The sequence below is a fragment of the Eurypyga helias genome, unplaced genomic scaffold (genome assembly GCF_000690775.1).
Source record: "Eurypyga helias isolate BGI_N326 unplaced genomic scaffold, ASM69077v1 scaffold4039, whole genome shotgun sequence".
Taxonomy (NCBI): domain Eukaryota; kingdom Metazoa; phylum Chordata; class Aves; order Eurypygiformes; family Eurypygidae; genus Eurypyga; species Eurypyga helias.
This window is the reverse complement of record NW_010269981.1, coordinates 7,713-29,116: the sequence shown is the minus strand read 5'-3', so window position 1 is coordinate 29,116 and position 21,404 is coordinate 7,713. Positions and strand designations below refer to the sequence as shown.

Below are 21,404 nucleotides of genomic sequence, written 5' to 3'. Positions count from 1 at the left end.
CGGAAACTTTCTACCCACCGGTAACCTTCCCAGCTTCGGCCTCACCAATGCTGTTTTCAGCTTTTCACTTCCATAGAGCAGAAAAGCAGCAAAAGGTGCTGACGTGCATCTTCCCCAGCAGAAAATGGGGTGGTGGACACTGAGACGATCTCAGATAAGAGTAGAGGCTCGTAGCATGGCTGGATGGCAAGAGCAACACGTGTGTACATGAGTGCATGTGTGCATTCAGCGCTGCAGAGGACGCTGAAGGGCAGCAGCAGTATTACATAGAGGTAACAGGGATTTCAGCCTCAACTGGAGTGCATTAAGGGCAGAATACTCTGCAGATGTACTTGTCCAATTAATATAATTCCATGTAAACACATGGACTTTGGCAGGAATTCCACCTGAACAATGACTGCAGCATCCAGCCCTCTATGGGTCCGTACCATTATGGCTATCCTAAATCACCACTGTTGTTATTTTGCTTGTTTAATCTTTTTAGGACAGTGGTGTTTGTTGTTGTTTCTGAATAGAGTCGCAGATCCCTAGCTCCTGGAGGCAGTAATTTCTTCCAGCACATTCATTTATTCCTGGAGGATGTTTTTGGTCTTTACGTCTTCAGCTCTTCTGATGCTGATAATCCGTGCATATGTGTGGGAGAGATTATAAGGAAGGGGAACCCCCTGGGTAGCCCTTAGACTCTTGTGTTTGTGGATGAAGGACGTGGCAGCAAAACACACACTCTGCCCAGCAGCCAGTGGGAAAGCAAACCAGCCATGCTGGGAAAGCTTAACCACAGCACTTGGATCTCAGAGCAGACGTTCCCAAATTAGCCTGAAATCAAAACGGTGCTCCGCAGCATGAGGACGGTACATTGCATCCAACAGAACATTCCAAAGCACAGTTGGTTAACTCAAGGACATGGCGACAAAGGGGAAAACTACGTGCTGGTGCTGGAGAGCAGCAGAGATTTCTTCTCAGGACTTTCACCGGGATGTGGTTATGGGCTGAAGTGATGCTTGAGGTCTTATCAAGATCTCAACAAACTTCCTGGTATGGGTGAATCCTCTGCTGAGAGCAAAATCCTAAGCAAAGCTCAATACAGACAGAGCCTCGTGGATCTGCAGCCCAGAGAAGACACTTGCAGAAACGATCTGCAGATGATGTGTAGTAGGAGGTGGCAGAGTGAACCCTCCTGCTTGCAGCCTTCAGCTACCCGACTGTTGCTCTGTAGGGGTGGAGAAAATGCACACAAAAAGAAGAAGAAAACAGTTCTATTTTGCAGCTTGAGGTATCTGGGTTAGTATTTACTGCAGACTGCTTGCTTACTCCCTTTTTTCATGGCCGGCCTCGTGCCCAGTTTCCACACTGTGCTGTCCTGCCGCCGCTGCAGGACAGGGACCAAAGCTTTTTGCATCACCCCACAGCCCTGGCTCAGAGCAGAAGCTCAGTCTTTCAAGTGATAGAGCCTTCTGGCCTCCACCCAGACCTCACGGGTCTTGCACTGGAGCACAGCCACAGGCTTGAGGGGCTCACAGCAGGACTCTGCCCTCGTGGACCCCTTCACAGGCCTGATCTCTCCATGTTAATATTAGCATAACCTTTGGGGGTTTTTGGTTTGCTTTAATTTAATCATTCCCTTTCTTTTAGGCATTTAAGTCTGCTTACTGTTCAGAGCAGATTCAGATGCTCATCTTTGGGAAGAGAGGGTTTTTTTTTTTTTAACTGGGATAGCATTAGATTTGAATTTGATGTATTTCCAGCCAGCAGTTATAAGAGCTTCATGAATAAATGTGTAGAAAATGGACTGTGCTATCAAGGTAAATCAGCCTGGGTGGGTACTTAAGTATCGACCAAATGGAACTGTGTCGAAGGAGTAATTCTGAGTATATGGTGCTGCATGCAATGAGGGGAGGAAAGGTTTTTGGTGACGCAGACTTCTGTAGGAGCGCAGTTTCATTAATTCAGCACTGTGCTAAGTAGTAGGGCAGGCTGGTAGAGTTTTCCTTCAGCTCATTCCGGGCACACAGAACAAGCTACGGCCAGATAAGCTGGGTGTGAACTCGTACCGTGTCAGCTGCTCGCAGGAACCGCGGGTATGTGCCCTCTTATCGCACAGCAGAGGCAGCAGACCGTGCCCCTTCTCCTTCGAGCTGGTCCTTCTTGCCCGCAGCTGAGCGAGGGCTTGGCAGATAAGGGCAGGGGAAGGCAGAGCTGAGAGCTGGTGTGACTCAGCCATCATCACTCACCTACGAAGCAGAGGGACATGGTCTATATTTAACTGGGACCGCAGGTTGTGAGAAGGGTGGACGAGCTCTGCTCCCCCTGTCAGCTGCCAATCCCTCCCCAGCAGGTTCAAGGCTGTGTGTGAGCAGCTGCGTTTGCAATGGGCATACACTGATCGTGGAGTTTGGGTTCCAGCCCCAGTTCTCATTTGCAGACCCCAAGAGATAGCTGTTCCTTGTTAATTCTATTGCAAATATCACAGGGTTACAGTTAGGGGAGATGGAAAATGCCTGGCTGCTGTGCTGGGCAGTGGCTAGCTGAAGGAAGTTAAATGCAAAGACTTTAATTCTGGAATCACATCCTGATCCGAAATCTTTGTTGGCAATAACCTCAGAAAATAGCTAGAACTAAAAGATTCTGCACTTGCTACCAAATAGAGCTGACCTCAAAAATTGCTCTGTGTGTTTCAGCAGAAAATAAGTGCTCGGTCAGATACACGTGTGCAGTTCCCTCTCCTAGCTCTGTGCCCCAGCACTCGCGTAATAGACACCCTGCAGATAAAACCCCTTATTTGAAAAAGGATATTTGGCAGTAAATTAAGCTAAATCTAGATCTCCACAAGATGTCAGCAAAGCAAAGTGCATGTTCACAGGAATGCAAGCACGGAGGGCAAGGAGAGGGCTGGTGGTGGCTGGGTGCCCCCCTCCCACAGCCAGTGCCAGCCAGGTCCGTGTCCTTCCTCCTCCATCTGCTGCCAGCCTCCATCAAAGATCCCCGGTGATGCGGACAAGCAGCCACCCCAGCACTGCAGGACCCTTTCCATGGGAAGGCCTTTCCTATAACTAACCTTTCTGCCTAAACTTTAAGCCCATTGTTTATTAAAACTAACCCATTAATTTACTTCTTACAGGGCTTGACTGTTTAAATGGTGCTGCTTCAATTTAAATTTTTCATCCTTTCTTCTGACAGTGCTTCAAAATATGTATCTATTTGTTATTAAGCTGGAACCTGATTGGGATTGATGTTTTCATTAGAACTGCCAGTATAAATATGATGCCTTTCTTGGTAAATTATTTTGTTTGGTAAATGTGTTCATAAGTTGAAGCGAGGAAATAGATAAAATGTTTCTAAGTGTAACGATGTGACTGCCCGAGTTTGCCTTTCAGTGCTGCAGCTTTCTTTTTTTCTAAGCCTCTGCACAAGAAGTTACGTAGAATGTTTTGGTATGGTTCTAGCACCTTGGTTTCTAACACTAACTACATTAAATTTCAACTAAGTGTTTCATAACTACAAGGGTTATTCTCATCAGCAGCTCTTACATGTGTTTAGGGATGAAACTGTTGCAGACCATCCTTTTCCCAAGTTTTACATTTCTTCCCTTACCTGCAAAGCAGCTGGACTGTCAGGAATTACTTTATTAAGATGTTCAAAAAGATAACACTGTATTAATTAAATATTTTGCTTTTTTATCTTATACTTAGTGCTCTTAGTTAAGAACTTCACACCATGATAATGCAGGATAGATTTTATCTAGAGATGTTTTATAACACCCAATACTCTAGCAACAGTTTTCCAAACTAGGTGGTCTCTAGCACGTTTTCAGTTTCTTAAGAATCATTATGGTTCCAAAAGTATTTTGTGATGACTTGTTTTCTTCCCAGATGTATCTCAAGGTAGCGGCAGTGTACATTGTTTTTCCAATCCAAGCTACCACACTCTCTCATGTGGTGTGACTTCACGCTTCTTTACCAGTAATCTGGATGGAAACAGCTCCAGTAAGGTAGATATTATCCCACCCCACTGTAGCAATGTTCTTATCAGTTCAAGGAAATCAACCAAAGCAATGCCTGTTGGATCCTGTTGTCTGCCAGCATTATTTAAACCCCCAGCGTAGCAGTTCCTGCCAACGTAGCTCTAACAGACCCAGAAGGGTCTGCATTCCCCTGCCTGTGTCTTCATAAGCTCTGTGCATGGTCACGAGTTTCAGAATATGCCAGGCTGGGTCAATAAGCCTCTGTGCCTTAGCAACTATAAGGTATGTTTGCTCCTCAGAAAGATAAATAACTAGATAATTGTAATTATCCATTAATATAACAAAAGTAAATCAATGAAGCATTAAGTCAGTAATCTAACTTTGCTATATCATGGTTTCCCAGATAAGTACACACAAATTTCCTGCAGACACAGACAAGCAGAGAGATGCAAGAAGGTATCTGGGGTGTTTCTGTGCACTGTTCTCGTCCAGGGGCATTCCGAGAGCTCTGCTGTTAGTTACAGCTCTGCAGTGTACCTACTCAGACTGTATTGCTTGAACATCCAGGAGTACCTTTTTACCACATGTTGCTATTGATTCCCTATGACCATTCATGGGCTACACTACTACTCAATGCACCACGTTAGAAATTGATTTAGCTGTGGTAGGACAGCTCTTCAATTAGAGCCTTAATAAGCCAAGGTGGGACAAAAGGTAGGGAGGAGAGGAAAAAGGAAATATAATTGATTTAATCAAGGCTGTTCGCTTCCGGAATTATGGTACTCGCAGGCTGCGTCACTGTAATCCAAATGTAGCTCTGCTAACTGGAAAGCCATGAGAACAAATGCAAAAGAGACACTGTTCTATGAGACAGAGTATGCAAAAATATTTCTATATGTGCTCCTCTAAGTCATTTCTTGGTTATTAAAAGAAAATCTCATTAAAATGTAATAAAAAGACTGGCTCCAGAGATTTCTCAGAGGAAAGTTTAGACAGATGTGTAAATATGTTTTCTGATGTAGATAGTCCCTTCTTGCATCATGCTTTTTTTCTCCCCAAATTGAAAGTACAAATGCTCATAATGTCAAATTTAGGCTGAACAACCAGAGTGCGGGTCTGGACCACTAATCCTGTTGAAGTAATTTAAATGAATTCAGAAAAGGTCAAAGCAAGCACCTATCTTGATTTCCCAGCCTGCAGTACCATCTTGTCACAGAGCTACCTCAAATATTAAGCTGCTGAAAAGGTCTAAAACCCAAGCGGTGCATTTGGACTTGCCTTGAAGCTGTTCCCCCTGCTGTAGTACTGGCTATGGGTGGTCAGTCAGCAGATTGTCCTGATATTCAGAAAACAATCATAGAATCACAGAATGGTTTGGGTTGGAAGGGACCTTAAAGCCCATCCAGTTCCAACCCCCCGGCCATGGGCAGGGACACCTTCCACTAGACCAGGTTGCTCCAAGCCTCATCCAGCCTGGCCTTGGACACTTCCAGGGATGGGGCATCCACAGCTTCTCTGGGCAACCTGAAAAGATAAAACCTAAAAACCTGGGAAAAAAAAAAAAAGAAAAAAGAAAAAGCAATGGATCTGGTATTCTCCAAGCACTTATCAAAATACGTGGCCTGCTATTTCCTGACAGATCTCCCCCCATCTTACTTCTTCACGAGGATGCTTTGCAGTACTCACTAGCTGAGGATGGCCCAAACTGCTGCTTCTGCCTATGCAGTTCTCCGGCCAAGGAAGACAAAAGAGCACATAGAGCCCCTCACGGCTGCCTGAGCCAGTTTCCAACTCAGATTGCCTGGTGCCATTCCCACTTCCTGCAGGGAAGTGTGCACAAGCTGTACGCGGAGGATTCATTGCTGCATAGTGCCAGCTGGGCTCACGAAGGAGCCAGATGCAAAGTGAAAAAAACATAAAAGGCAGAGGCATCTCTGAGCTGCTGAGCCAGAGCCCTGGATGTGTCACCCTGTGCTCAAAGGAGATCATGCCCTGAGGCGATGGGCTGGAGCCATTCCTCTGTCACTTCTTTCAGAGACACAGCTTGGGCAAAGGGACAAACACAGGGCCACGGCGAGATGCAGCCCTGCTCCAGCTGGAGAAGCCTTTTTCTCTCGTGTACTCCCCTTGCCCTCTTCTCTCTTTCTGTGTCTTGTTTTGCCTTTTCTCTCCACTTCCCATGGTGTTCTCCCCACCTCGCTTTCCTGTTTTCCTCCCATATCCCTTCTCCTATTCTCCTTTCACACCCAACCATACATGTCTCCTTCCTGTTTTCTTTCCTGCTGTCTCTGCTTTCCTCTCCCAGCCCTGGACCGGCGCAGCAAGGGTCAGCCTGTCCGCAGGGCCCCAGCACAGCCGTCCCAGGCCTGGCCACAGTCACTGACCCTGCTGCTGTTACTGCACAGTGGGTACGTCCCTACGGAAGCAAGGAAGGCAGGGATGGCTGACAGCAGGAGCTGAGAGGCCCAGCACTGCGCTGAGGACCATGGTCTGTGAGACTGGTCTGTCGTCACAGGAAACGAGCAGTGCCAAGCCTTCCCGCATCTCTCCTAGGACCAGGGGGAAGGTGTCTCACCTCCTCATTTCCCTGACATTTGACCACTGCTCAGGACCCTATGCACGTCCTGAAGGTAAAAACTTGGAAGCTGCTGAGGGACGAGTGCGAGGGAAGGCACTGAAATCCTCTGGGTGCGTATGGGAGTGGTTAGTTGTGCCAGCGGAGCGCTCGGGCTGGGATGCGTGCAGGCAGAAGCAAGTGGGAGGATAAGGGGGAGCGTTTGAGAAGAGACTAAAAAAGGGTTGGCTGCTTTTATCTAGCAATATGAAGGCTGAGAGGGAGTATGATTGCCATCTATAAATAAAGCGGGGTAAACACCAGGAGGGAGAAGAGCTATTTAAGTTAGATGACAGAGCTGGCAGAAGAACAAATGAGGATGAACTGGCCATGAATGCATCAAGGCTGGAAATGAGATTTCTAACATCAGATCAGTGAGATTTTGGAATAGCTTCCCAGCAAGACTAATGGCACAAAGAAATCTGATTACTGTTAAAATGGAGCTTGATCAGCTGTGTAGGTGATTAGGTGCCTGGGTGCTCGCAGTAAAAGGCAGCTGGACTCAGGCACTCAGCGCTCAAACCCTTCCAGCCCCGTGTCCCTGAAGCCTGCTCCAGCTGCCACAGGAGTTGGTAGGGCTGAGCCTTGTCCCTGCACAAGGTCCAGGAGAACGACTCTCTATTTCTGGGCTGAAGGAGGAGGCAGAGGCTCCTGCATCTCAGGGCAAGTTGTTAACTACCAGCACCTTGCCTCAAGTAGATGCTCTTCCCCCGTGAAGAGCTTGCAAAGGCAGCTTGGCTGAAACGCTTCTGCTGAAGTCAATAGGTATCTTACTATCAGTTTAAGGGAAGCCAAAATTTGACCTTGGCTTATTAGGTCCTATGAGTAGGTTTTGCCTTTATTCTTATGACATGCGCAGCAGCAAATAGTAACAATGCTGCAAGGAGCACCTTACGTGAACTCAAGAGAAATTGTGCCACAGAGTTACTGCACCATTTTTTTCCAAAGCAGACAAATAGAGATATGGACTTACCTCCCTCCCTGTGTTTTCACATCGGTGCACTCATTGTTTGACTTACAGAACAAACTTTCAAATGCTGAAGATGTATTTTTCATTCGGTGGGACCATTCACAAAACCACTCTCAGCGCTCCAACATCAGCTGTGTATTTGAGGTTTTGGATCGTACATGAGTGTAGGAATATATCTCCCTTTTACAAAAGGCTGCAAAAGCATGTGGAAAATACCACGTATAAAGCATGAGGCTACCACACTGGTACGTCACGAGCAAACGGAGGATTCTCACCTTGCACTTTTGCAGGGCTCTTAATTCCACCCTCACTCCTTACCAGAGGAGAAGCGCATCGCAGCTGCAGCCCAGGTGTTGCTGGTTTCTACAGACATCATAAACATCAATTATTAGGTGTCCTGAATTTTCAAAGCCAGCAGATTCACATCTATTAAAGGAAGTTATAAATTCTACCAGACTTCACATAAAACTAGAAGCTGCAAAACAGAGGCCACTGGGAATGGTCTGACTGGATGTCACCCCGCTAATAAAAAAGGAATCCAACCACAGAAAGCATCATTAAAGTACCTTTGACTAAAACTTGCCCAGGAAAAAGGAAGACTGCAAATACAGAATCGCTGCGGAGTGTTCAAGATGGTCACCTAAATCTGAGAAACCTGTGCTGGGCCCATGGAAACCTGAAGTCAGTAGTCAGGGAAGTTAATGGCAAAACTCCAATCAGCTGCTATCCTGGAGGATAAAGGTGTGATGGAGTTCCTGCCAGAGCTCGTTTGCTTAATCGCCACGAGCTTCTTGGAGAACCTGAGCTACAGCCTAGAAAACCAACAAATGGCATTTGGTGATCAACCTGCTGCAGTGATCTGTCGGGCTATTTCAGGTGGGCAGAGGAGGACTTTGCTCGTGCTGGCATCTCGTTTATCTTAAAGGAGAGGTTGCCAGATAGGAGGTAGGTTTAACCAAATTGCTAAAATTACAAGTTAGGATTTTTAGTGGATAAACTTACTATGAAGTATTTTTTCCTCTAGAAAAGCAATTTTGCTTCACGCTAAAAAATGAAGTATCTTCTATCTTAAAAAAAAAGTTAAATTATAGTGTGTTAAGAAATTATAGTAGCACAAAGAGCTATAATCACATTTCTTCATAATTACTGCATTCTGAAAAACTTAGAAATGTCCCCAAATCATTTAATTTTAAAAAAATCAATTCTAGCCCTCAGCTCTTCATGCCAAATTTTAGGTTTGTGAGCTCATTTATAAATCCTGCAAAAACACAACTTTTAATAGAACTCAAAGACCTTAATAAATGTGATCTAAGTGGTGCAGCTGGACTGAAAATTAGCATTTGTGTTCCTGCTGCAAGTTTTGACATGAAAAGCTGTGTGCTCTGCTGATGAAAGCTGAGGGTGCTGTTGGTGGGGCCACGCTGATTCACCCGGGCCGAGTGTAGGGCCAGGACCGTCAGCTTCCTTCCTCCGCGACCAAACACCGAAGCGATCTACTTCTCACCGCCTTGCCATCACTTGTTTGTCCTGGCTGCCCCGTCCAACCCTGCCATGGAGCTGCTGTTCATGTTCCCAGTTTTGGGGAGTACCAGGAGCTGCTGAACTCTAAAGAAATGACTCCCGTGTTGTCAGCTGGGAGATGCCAGATGCACAGCCCATGCCAGGAGCAAGATGTGCAGTCACAGCTACCGCTCCTGGGCAATGATTGCTCTAGAAATGTTGCAGACAAACAGCTTTATCAACTTTCTCACTGCGCTGGGTATGTCCTTGAGGAGAGTGGCTGGTGCCAAGCTGATGACATGTTACCCGGGTGGGGTATAGAGAGACAGAAAATGAGAACAGGACGAGGCAGTTGATAGAGCTATCACTGTGCTGCTGGTGCTGTCTGAGGTGAGATTCGTGGACCGTAGGGCCCCAAGGGACCGTTGTGCTCCTCTGGCTTCCCTTCCCGCACAGAACCGCCGTGAATTAATGCCTGTTGCAAGGTCAGTGCTGGTGGCTCAGCAGCAGGGTCTCCTTCAGCCGGAGCCTGGCGTGCAGATGGGTTTGAAACGGGCTCTTTTTGGTGTGCTGGCATTAACCTGCCTTTGTCCACGTGTGTGCCTGTGCGTATGCTTTATATACGTGTGTTACGTATATACATGCATCCCTGTGTGTGTGGTCAGTGAGTTTGCGCTCTTCTGTCTCCTGAACCTTTCTTCCAGGCTGGAGTTCAGCCCGTTTGGAGCAGTTACGTGCTTTGCAGAGGGTGAAACGTGTTTGTGTAAAAGCTTCAGCTGAATAACTGTAAAGATCCCGTGCAGTTCCTTGTAGAGACCCAACGTTCCGCGTGTCTGCGTGCTCAGCCTTTTCGGCCAGGGCTGTCTCCCGTGTCTGTGCTGTGCTCGCACCGTGGTTTCTCCCGTGTCTGTTTAAGCCAGGGCAGATTACGTTTGGTGTAAAAACACATCAGACCGCTTTCTGCATCCTGAATCAATGGAATTCAATCGGCAGGATTCAGTCAGTGTGGGCAAGGTTTTGCCTCTGGTTGTTACGGATCTTCCCCCAAATGAAACCCAGTTTCTGCAATCAGATAAAAGCTCCCGAGGGTCAGCGTGCAGTTTGTAACTTAGAGTGCAGTTGTGCTCAACGTGGTGCTCCAGGTAGAGAGGAGTATTTGCAGGTGCTTTCCTTAGAGATAAGGCAGAGGCTGCTGAGCTCTGCAGCTTTATCCTCAGTGGCCCAGCCCTGGGGAAGCTCGCAGAAGCTTTGGCAGGCTGGGAGGATCCTGCTGGCTCCCCCTGCCCTTTTTACAGAGGAAATTTTGCCTGAGTTTTCCTGACCCTAAACCTTCCTCAGTGTGGCCGCTACCTAAACCAAAGGGCAAAGGAGCTGCACGGCTTCCCAGCTCAATTCCCTCCTCGCCTCCCTTGGTCCAGCGTTTCTCCTTCCTGCTGTATTTCTCCACCTACCATGACACGGTTATTCCCTGTTCCTTGCAGCAGACTTGACTGGCTTAAAGCCTTTTACCCGGTGACTGCCCTCCCTGCCCCTGAGTTTGTCTGTGTTACATGGCACAGAGCAGCGTCCCTGAACGCTACATGGGACAACCCTTCTATCCTTTTCCCTCTGCGTTTCCTTGAAGGAGATCTCTCCGGAGCAGGGTTTGGTCCATCGTGTCTCTTTGCACAGGACCCTGCGCAGTGCGCCTCACCCTTCGCTGGGCTCCCGGGCTGGTAGCACAGCATGAAGATATTTGTGACAGCAGATGTGTGGGATGGGGCTGCACATCCTGAGAGCACGGGGCCGTGTCCCCTGTCCCTCAGGTGGCATGTGCACTGTCAGCTATTCCCAGGAGCACAGAGAGGCACCAAGGAAGTCCTGTTTGCAGGCCAAAACCCAGACTCTGGGCTGCCTGCAAAGCTGTCTTCTGTGTCTGGGGACAGCGGGTGCTCTGCAGACACAGGGACAGTGTGAGGCTACTGCACCCCGAAGTGGGACGGCTGTGGTGGCACTGTAGTCTGTTAAATAGGACTTTGAAGGTCAGAGAAAATACCTTTGGAGTCTGGCTGTAGGTGCTGGATCCCAGCTGGGATTTTGTATCCCAACAGATTCAACACATAAGTGTGTTTTGGTTTTTTTTGTTCCATTTCTTAAAACCCATTGTGAAAGCTAAGCAAAAATTAATGAGAGATCAGGAAAAATGAAATGTGCTAATTTTCATACTTTATTTCAATTTCAACCTCCTTTATTGTGAAGTGTTTTCTTGTCTAAAATTACAGAGCTGAACACTGAAACAGAGGCAGATGGCTTTCCAGTTCTGAAGCAGGCACAGGAGAGCAATGATAGCTTCGTAACTTCAATTTTTCATAAGTGGCATTGGGATTTGCTCTTGTACTGACACTTCCCCAGGACCAGCTGTAGTTCTAGCAGCTCTGGCTGAAAGGGAAAAACCGTTGAGGTGGAAAACCCCGCAGCTTTAACAACTGCAGTCATTCCCAGCCCCTCTTTGCTGGGACTCGCCTGGGCTTTGCAGAGCCCCTTTTGCTGTGGTGCCCCAGCCCAGTGAAGCCATGCAGCCCCAAAACAGCCCCCCTCCTCTTGCTGACCGCCATAAGAGGTGCTCAGGAATCCCCCTCCCTCAGGCAGACGCTATGCTCGCCCCTTGACGCTGAGTTTAAGCATCACCCAACTCAACTTGCAGCAAAACAGCAGAGCAGCCAAGAGCGTATTGACACCCGTGCTTAGCACAACAGGAGCCCCTCTGGCTTGATGCTTTGGTGTTGCCAATTATTTTCCTTGAATTGAGAGAACTCTTGTAGCCGTTACATCTCTTTTAACTAAATATACAGCTGCATTAGCAACCCCCTTTGTTCCAAACAGCCCCTGTCTGCATGGTTATGTAGGTGGTTTTGATCCATCCATCTTCATTAGTTATTTTGAAACTGCTTGGCATGTCACTCCGTCAACACAGGCGTTCGAGTTGGGATTACTGGTTCCTCGAGGAAATCCTGCCTTTCCCAGCATGCTCGTGTTCATTGCTTGGTGAAGTGCCTTTCCTTTGTGATTTTCTCTAATGCTAGTGAACAGCTGTCAAATTCCTACAGATAAAGAACTAAAATGGTGAGGCCAAGGTAATAGCCATCTCCCTTTTTTATTCATGACATCATCGGGCTGAAGTCTTGGGTGGGAACTGTCTGTTTATTCCAGCATTAACCCATTATCATACTTTTTGAACAGCTCAGTAACAAAATCCTTGACAGAGAAACTGCAGACTGGAGACCCTACACCTATCTGAATGAACTAGGTCAGTAATTTTTAAACAATTTAATCATTTTAGTAGACTTTAGAGCAATTCCAGATCAGCCTTTCATAAAGGCCTTAACATTGGTGTTATCTTTATTTCACAATCAGAATTGCCAGTAGTGAAAGATCAAGAAGTGAAAATTGTTTCCTTTACCACAGACCATGGATTGGGGAAGCAGAGTCAATATTCATTCCAGTCTCCCTTCCTAGGTTGCCCGGTTCAATCGCTGTCTATAAATGGTTTTTTTTAAGGTCTAACTTAGAAAATTAACAATTCAAATTTGGGAATTTTATTTTTCTTGCTGCTTAATAAGGTTTAGCACTAAATACTGGCATCTTAGCAAAACTGTGGAGCCTCTGGCAGGAGCTGAAGCGTGTGATACACCCTGTTATCTCCCAGTTAATCATACAGTGACCATTTTACAGGCAGTTCTGAACCACCAGCCGGTGTAAACAAGCCAGGACTGAAGCCTAATGGCCCTTCCTGAGTTTATTCTCCCTGGATTCAGTTTTAACAGGGTTTTCAGCAGCTCTTACCTCAAAACCTATCCAGTTTTAGTGCTTTGGATGCTGTTTGTTTTCCTATCTAAGCACTCGGAGTTTAGCTTGTCAGTGGCAGAAAGCATTTGCCCTTTCCTTTGCTGGGATTGCTAATATCTTACCAAAATATGCAGTATGAGGGAAAGTGCAGTATTAAGTGGTATTACAGGATTTTTAAGGTCAGCTATCTCACAGCTCATGTGGCAAAGGAATTAACTACCAGGCATCACATCTTGTCACTGCTCTTTTGGTCACACCCCATGCCTCGCTCCAAAGATCAGGTCTTCCTCGCATCAGGAAAATCACAAAACTGCCGAGCTCAGTGCCAAGCCTTTTCCACCATTATCAGCCATTAACATTTTCTCTATTATAAGCTGCAGAACCGCTGTTGGGCTTATCTGTGTGCAACGTGGAGAGTCGGGGGTGGTGAGGATTTCCAAACGCTCCTCAAATCAAGTTCATTTTCCTGCTTTGCTTGCTGGCTTTATCTGCTTTTCTCTTGCGGTGTCCTGAACTCCCCGTGTGCCACGTTTGTCCTGCATTCATGCATTTTACGTCACCACCAGAAGCGATGCCAAATGCCTTTGCAGTAAGAATGACGTAGGAGTGATAAAGACTTCAGCTAAGCCATCTCCAGCCAAACAGTCTCAATTTGTTCTGTAGTATTTTGTATCCCAGATACTTTTTTCTTTTTTTTCTTTGTTTCTTTCAAAATGTCTCTTTCAGACTAACTGATAAAAATGAGATTTTTTTTCCTTTCAGTACCAAAATTAGTGCTTTCCTATGCTCACTTTCATAATGTTGAATTCTTGCTCAGATCGAGGCCATTTTTACATGAAACTGTAAAATGTTTTCATTTCATGGCATTACTTTTGTGCAACAAAAGCTGCAGATTCCACTTATTTGCAAATTTCAGAAGAAAGCAAAAAAACTCCATCTGACTTGTAAACTTGTAAATGAAGCCTGAATAATGTCACGCAGGGGCTCTTGACTTTTAAACCACAACATACATGGAATTACCGGAGAGTTAGGACATGTACCTCCTTCTCATCTTGCTATTAGCCTCAGCTTTCATGGCACAGATGCTCTAGCTCATGAATTGGAATAGCAGCCAAGTGTTGTCCATGGCTGGATTCCCTTAAAAACAGTTAAAATAGCAGGTGATGACTCCTCTGTTGTGATCCCATGAAATATTCTAGAGAGCAGATGTGTAAGGCAGCTGGAGGCAGGGAAGAGGACTGAAAGGGAAGGCAAAGACAAATTTGGGATGGATGGAAAACCCTCAGCTCCTCTGGTCACCTCCCTGGTTCTTCATCCAACAGCTGCCCGGCTGGGGCTGTGGTCCCAAAGCACAGGATCTTTGGACCCACAACATGAGAAACAGCATCAGGCTCACCAAAACATCTGTAGGATTGTTAGAAATTGCGGTTGTCATAAATATGAATGGGGAAATGGTAAGAGTATCCCTGTGAAAATTAACTGGGACACTCATCTTCTAACACCTGCAATCATAGGGAGTTTTCTTCATTCTTTTTAATTTTTTGTGTGACCTATGAGATGCGTTTCTGATCGACGACTGTGCTCAAAGTCGGGTGCAGCCCAGAGCTGCCCCAGGCGGACACTTCACGTTTTGAACGGCAGCATGCCCTCACTTTGCAGTGCTCAGACTGGATGTAAGGATTCAGGGACCCTTCTGATGGAGAAACCCTTGCTTCTCGATGCCACCCAGGACCCAGGCTTAGACTCCCCTTTGATCTCAGCTCAGGGAGAGCAAGAGAAGCAGCTGCTCCCAAGGAGGAGATGCTGCCTCACCCAGGAGCAGTGGCTGGCAGCTCAGGAGAAGCCAGCAGAGTGTTTCTAGCAGAAGCAGAGCACTCCTGCTCAGCTGGTTGGTGGTGTCAAGCCCTTTTCTGTGTGCTTGGCACCACAGCTCCTCGCTTCCAAGCAATATATCCCTATGTCTGTGTCTAAAAGAGGGTCAACAGAATGCTTTCTGGAAATGCCGTGTAATCTCCATTTGCTTGTGTATCTCATAAAGGCAATCACGCAGGTACAGGGCACATGAGAGCTTTAATTAACCCCTCTTTGCTCTCCTCGCTCTTGCAGGCTGCAGTTTTACAGCTTTGGAAAACTCCTTTTGGCTGCTCACAGTTTGCATCATTGGCCTTTGCTGCGCCAGGATTCATTCCTCAGGCCTTTTGTTGGGAAAGGGAAAGATGTTCTCGGAGGGAGCAGAGGAAGGGCTGCTCACGCTGAGGGGGCTCACGGCCAAAGGAACGGCCCGTTTCAGTTCTTATTTTTGACACGTGTCCTGCACGCCACCACAGCAGCACAGATCAAGGAGACAGAGCACACGTGGCAGGGAAACACGAGCGTGAGTCCGGCTGACCCAGCATCAGGTTCCTGGGAAGAGTACAGGCAAGGTGGCCAGAGCCCGTTTGCTGCATGTGAGGCTGGAAAAACTATTCAGTCTTAACTGAGGACCCAATGTAGCACCTAGCTAAGTCGGTGTGTACGTTCACTCTGATACCAAGGGGTGTCTCTTGGAGCCCAACAGGAGGAAGCTATGTAGAAAACCAGGAATGTGATGTATGTGTATGCATGGCTATGCATATATTGGGATATACATAGGTATACATACGTATATCTGTGAGACACAGTGGATCTCATCAGACTGCAGGTATTTTGCCTGTTTTTGCAGTCAGAGGTCTGTTTTTTTCCAGCTGGGAAGTGCAAGGAGCAGAACAAAGCCAGTGTTTTTATTGCTGGCATGTCTGCTTGTGAGCTTCACATACTGAGCTTTGCCAGAGATAATCAGCTGCTAAACGGAGTTGGAGTCTTGTGATGAGCACGTTTGCTCAGGAGTTCTCATGGACATGTGCTGGAGAGATCAGTCTGGGGAATCTGTGGTGCCAAGAGGCAGCTCCGTCACCTTCACTGGGTGTTGCTACCTGTTCAATACAGCCTAATACGACTAGTTCCCAGGAATGGCTTGTCTTTGCATTTTCTGTTTGCTGCCTCTTGTTGCAGAACCGGAATTGTTTGCTCTGTGACTAATCCCTCTTGCTCTAGTCCAGTCTGCATTAAGCAATTGCAGAGTCCAGCTTCCAGCTCCTATTCCAAGCAAGTCAGAAGCACTCAAGCACCCACTGAGTTCAGGAAAGGTTGTTACGCTCATTAGCGTGAGTGCTGGGCACAGCGGGCTGCAGACATAAATGATTTTATCGGTAATGTTTTTTTAACAGCAGACCTTAATGCGGACACTAAAGTGTGATTTGCAGCACATCTTGAGTGACTCCAAGCTGCATTTATTCCAGCAGACCAAAGCCACATAGTTTGATTCAGAGCTGACTTTGCATCTTCTCAAAGCCAAGAGGTGTGGAAATTATTTCCAGCCGAGACTGATGTCAGCCAGGCAGACAATCTAGCTTCAAACCGAAACCTAGACTTGCCTAAAGTGCCAGATTCCTGGCCTGTTTAGGGCTTTTCTGCTTTTAAGTACTTGCACATTCAAAAACAGTGTATCCATCGTTCATTTCACCTCAAGGAATGTGATGAATACACAAAAATGGGTCATAAAACCCTCAGAATTATAACAATTTAATTCTTTTATAAAAAAATACTGAAGGCAAAATTACAGGGAATCAGTTGGGAAGGGATTTGAGGGGTCGTGTAGCCCTCCCAAGGCACCAACCCTACCTGTATCTTCCCTAGCAGGTGTATCCCACCTTTCCGTCACCATCCTCCCACGAGGACTGTCGGTTTCCTACAGCGACGCTGAGCCGAGCTCAAGCCTGGCAATGTGCTGTGTTGCAGCTCGGTGTGGGCACGGGCTGCCTGTAACCCGGCCGAGAACCACAAGGCAGGTTCACTCAGAAGAATTCTGTGATAATCCAGCAGCCTGCCCTCCAGGAGGGTCTCACAGCGAGTTTGGGCTTACTCGGAGCAGGCACAGGGATCTCTGCTGCTGCCAAAGCCCTCCCAGACCTGCCTGGCATTTCCAATAGGACTGGCAGGAGCTCACATGGAGCTGAGCTACCAAAACACGCTCAGAAGGTGTTTTGAGCCTTCCCCTCTGAGCCACCAAAAGTGCCAGTTGACATTGCTGAAACCTCGCAGCAGCTCCAAGGCTCCAGCCTTCACTCAGGTCTTCACAGTCGCAGTGGGAACCTTTCTGTAAAGATCAGATGCTCAGGTCAGATGCACCCTTCTTGTGCAAGGGTGGCCTGTGCAACGAGCACAGCTAACCGTTCCCTGGGCGACCTCTGTTTCCATGTCACTTGTTTCCATGGTCCTTGTTCTGACCATCAATCCCAGCCGTTCCGAGGACACTGTCCTACAGGGTCTCTCCTGTGCTGCTTGCTTTGCCCCCAACTCCAACGTGCCTGGTCAATATTTTAAGGTTACTGGGGAGGACTAGATCATGGTCCTGAGTGACGTTGTTCAGCCCAGTCTTCCAAAGCCAGAGGCTCTTCCAGCATTGCTGTTGCACTCCATGAGCAATGCTGTGTCCAATGCCTGTGGATCAGCCTGGGTCTCTTTCTTCCCTGCCACTGCTCTTTCTTGGTGGGTTCGGCTCCCCTTGCCCTGTAACCCCACTTGTGTGCTCACCAGCTTCTTACCTGCCAGCCTGGGTACGAGCTGCTTCTTGCCAAGGCAGCCTGCGCATGGGCCCGTGAAGCTTGTCCAAGCCTCCGCAGACCCGCTCAGCCCTGGCAGGAGGACTTCAGATCACCAGGAATGGTCTTGGGGAGCACCACTGCTGGGAAAGAGAGCACCAGCCCTGTGGATGTGAGCCATGGGATGAATTAGCTCCATCCTCCTCACGCAGGACTCTGCCCGAGAAGAATACAGGAGGGGAAAAGAGCACACAGCTGACACCATCATGTGAAAGAGCTTCCCCCCTATGCCCAGTCAGCCTTGCCCTCTGCATCCGCTTTCACGGGCTGAGTCTGGGAATTGGCTCAGGGCACGTGGTGGAAAACAGAGCAGGAGGTGCTCAGATGGTTTGGGGGAGTCGCTCTTGGCCAGAAGGAAAGAGCCCCATCCATCATGGAGAGCCAGCCATGTACTGCCCGCTCAGGGACGGGCACTGAGAATCGGAGCAAAGGGTCTGTCTTTGATGTGCCAGTGATACATTTATTGTCTAATTTAGTGATTTTCTAGCAAAAAACCAAGGCTGTCATGGAGGAGGGAGTGACGTTGCTAGTGGTGGTGCCAGCTTTTTCTGTAGAGACCAGAGGACAAGCAAGGACAAATAGCTGGGAGACCTCTGGGACATGCTGTTTGCAGGGCTCCTTTTGCCAGCGTAACTGAGTTACTCGATTGGGAATCCCATAAGCCACAAAGACATTTCTATCTCAGTAACAAAATCTGTGTTGATTTTGCTAGTCAATAAGAAATATCAGACTCTATAGTTAAACAGATTTAAAGGTTTACATTAGATTCTCCTTTTGATGGATATCTAGGAAAATTTGCAGTAGTAAAACAGCAAAGGTTTCCATCCCCTTCTACCTCGGTAAGGAGCAGCAGGTTCTTACAGCATTGCGTAAGGCTATTGGCAACCTGCTCTGGGTCGATGCCTTTTCAGGCTGCTGCAGCCACTTCGGAACAATTTGTCACCCCAGCTACTGAACTGTGCAAATTTGTAAGCGAAGGCATATAAGGTCATTTAGACAGATTGTACACACCTTAGAATCTAAGGCTCTGAATTAAATAACTTATTATCCACAGGTGAAACCAAGCCTAAAATTAGTCACGGAGTAATGCGGCGTAGCCTGCCGACTCAGGGTTGAAAGGCTGTGGTTTAGGCTTCTTTTTCTGATCCAACCTAGTGTTTCAGTAACGAATGTATTGGCAGCTGATCTTTTTTCTGTTCTCCTGATGGACAGCTGTTGTTGGTAATGAGCAGTACCCTGCTGCAGGACAGCCCTCCCTTCCAAGGAAGCTCTTAAGCACATAATTTCAGGTGTGTACAGAAGCCCCCCGGAAGCTGAGTGCGTGCTGACAGCTGAGGATGTGCTTAAGAGCCTCCCTAAATGAGGGCCTTGATGTACAGTTTAGAGGAAAGAATATATGCTGCTCGGTAGTCAAAGCAATCCAATTTACATAAATATTTATTTGTTTTCCATTATATATCATTTTCATGCAGGTGCTTGTGGGATGGATAGACGTCAGAACACATACATAATGGAAAAAAGCTTCAAAGGTATGGTATCCAGTGCCTGCAGCCACCCTGGCAAAGAGTTTGAGGAGGGTGTCGTAGAAGAGGTGAGATAGGAGACCCGAGCACCCGGGCGAGTGGCCGTGCAGACAGAGAGGGACAGAGCCGTCACCCGCAGGACGCGCCCGCGCAGCTCAGCGGGCAGCACTCCTGACCCCGAGCCAGAGGTCTGGGCCTGGGACGCTTCTTCACGAGGCCGTCGGCTCCTGCCTTGGCGAAGCGGCGTTAGGACAAGGGAGGCTTTGCTGCAGGGACAGGAGGTGCCGGGGAAGTTCTTTTAGTGCCTGTTAGCCTACAAGGGCTTTCTGGTGGCAGTTCTGATGACAGACTGGTGCGTTTGCCTGTGCAGTTGCAGTTCCGTAAGGCTCTTTTAGCCATCCTGAGCTTAAACAAAGCCGCTAGAAAACAAGCTGACCCTGCTACGTGGCCTTTGCTGAAGGAGATGTATAGCAGAGCCTGAGAAAAGACCTCACTCAGTACATTAACCAGTCACGCTGGCACCAAGCAATTAATGGGCATCGACTCCAGGGCAAGGCTAAAACGGGATCGTAGATGAGTCATGAGCACAAGGTCCAGTGATTTCAGTTGTCCTCCCGGTTTACATTCAAAATATCCCAGTTATGGATGACAAGACCCCTTGGCACAGTGTTCCCACAAGCTCCTGCTTGCCGGGGCTGGGGTTGGGCACCCTGAACTTGGGTCCAAAAGATGGAAGAGGGAGTGTCTCGTTCGGGACAGGCAGGTTTCAGGTGAGGTCCTTGGTCTGCACTCCAGGCGGTTGTGGCTGTACACACGAGCTGGGAATGTCCCTCCCCCAGCCAAGGAGGCACATACTGCACGGCCCCTTCCCAGAATGGCCTTTGCTGGTATCGGCTGAGTAGTGGGGAAAACGGTCCCTTCACACCGAGCTGGTTCAGGGTACCCGCTGCTCTGCCAGGGCCGAGGTGTTCCAGAGCGAGACCTAACAAGGAATATCGAACCCTAGGCCATGCACAAAGCAACGACCAGCTTATAGCCAGGCCCAGAGAACACTAATCCCTTCACAGCTGCTGTTTACAAGATAAAGTGATACAATATTCACTAAAACATCACCTTATCACCCAGAATGGCCAAAGGAAACCAATAATCCATGACCAAGTCTCTCTTGATAAAGCTAAACGTTAAATATCAAAAGGGGTTACGTTTGACTCAATCCACTCGTTTCAGCTATTTCAGTGAGTCTCTTTTTCAGAAAAAAGAAAATGTTATTACAGCACATAGTTGTTCTCTTTACATGGAACTATTAATTTCAAGATTAGTTTAAACTAAATTACTGTGTTTACAAAGTTAAAAAGCTGCTTGAAAGGCACTCAGTAGGAATTCCCATCCACAGGCAGTCACACAGGGAGCGGGGTACGACTCTGAAGGAGAGAAAAGGAATTACAGCGACAGCGAACTGTGAAATGTATTTTCTGCCGCTATGTATTTTGTTTATTGTTTAGGATCTGAGCCATTTTCTTTACACATTTATCTCCGTAGGAGCTGAAAAATCAGGCCCAGAAGCCCTGTCAGGGGAGCTGACGTGCTCTTTGTGGCTGCTCAGCTGCCGCACACCAGCACGGCTGGCGCTGACAAGAGCGAGGTGCCAGGGCATGGGGACACACCTCCTCTGCCAGGGCTTTTCGGTAGCCAACCTGCAGGTAGTCAGCAGCTGAGATTTCTCAGAAGCATCCGCCTTCGGATGGCGAAAGGTTTCTGACCGTCCAGTCTGAAGGTCGGTTTGGGGCAGCCCAGGCACTCTCGGTCCCACATGCGTCTCCTACCAGGAGCAGGGTGACGTGCCCGATGTCCTGTGTGCAGCTCTCCTTGCCCTGCCAGGTCTTGTGTTGGCCCTGACCAGCCCAGTTCATCTGAAAGAGCAGAGAAAGCCTCTGCTAAGCTGGGTCATTCAGATAAAAACACCCCTCCCAGTCCCAAACAATTGGATTCCGTCAGCAAAAGGACTTGGCAGGCGGGCGCTGTGTTTTTATATATTTATGCGCTTTAAAGAGGGTGTCTTTTTCCACCAGTGTCTCTTCGGTCTGCCTGCAGAAAGCCTGCCCTGCGCTTGGAACTCATCCCTGGCGCTGCTGACCCCAGCCCAGGGCGTTCCACCTTGCTGGAAGGGGGTGTGGGGGTCCCGTGGCTCAAGGCTGAGTTCAGGCTGTGGTGGGCCTGGTCCATCCGCTTCCCCCCCTTCTCCTGTGAGGAGGGCAGACCCCCAGCTCCACAGCCCCTGCCCCATGCTGGCCTGGCTGGGGGGTGCCCCCCGTGCAGGGGCGCCAGGACAGGG

The 21,404-nt window shown here is 48.0% G+C and overlaps 1 protein-coding gene across 1 annotated transcript in view; it reads left to right on the top strand.

Moving 5' to 3' along the window:
* The window catches only part of MEGF11 (multiple EGF-like-domains 11), a 206,854-nt gene that overhangs the window by 180,384 nt on the left and 5,066 nt on the right, over nucleotides 1-21,404 (top strand). Inside the window, exon 21 of the mRNA XM_010158263.1 lies at nucleotides 19,022-19,078. Coding sequence (XP_010156565.1) covers nucleotides 19,022-19,078 — 57 coding nt within the window. The remainder of the gene's footprint in view (nucleotides 1-19,021; nucleotides 19,079-21,404) is intronic.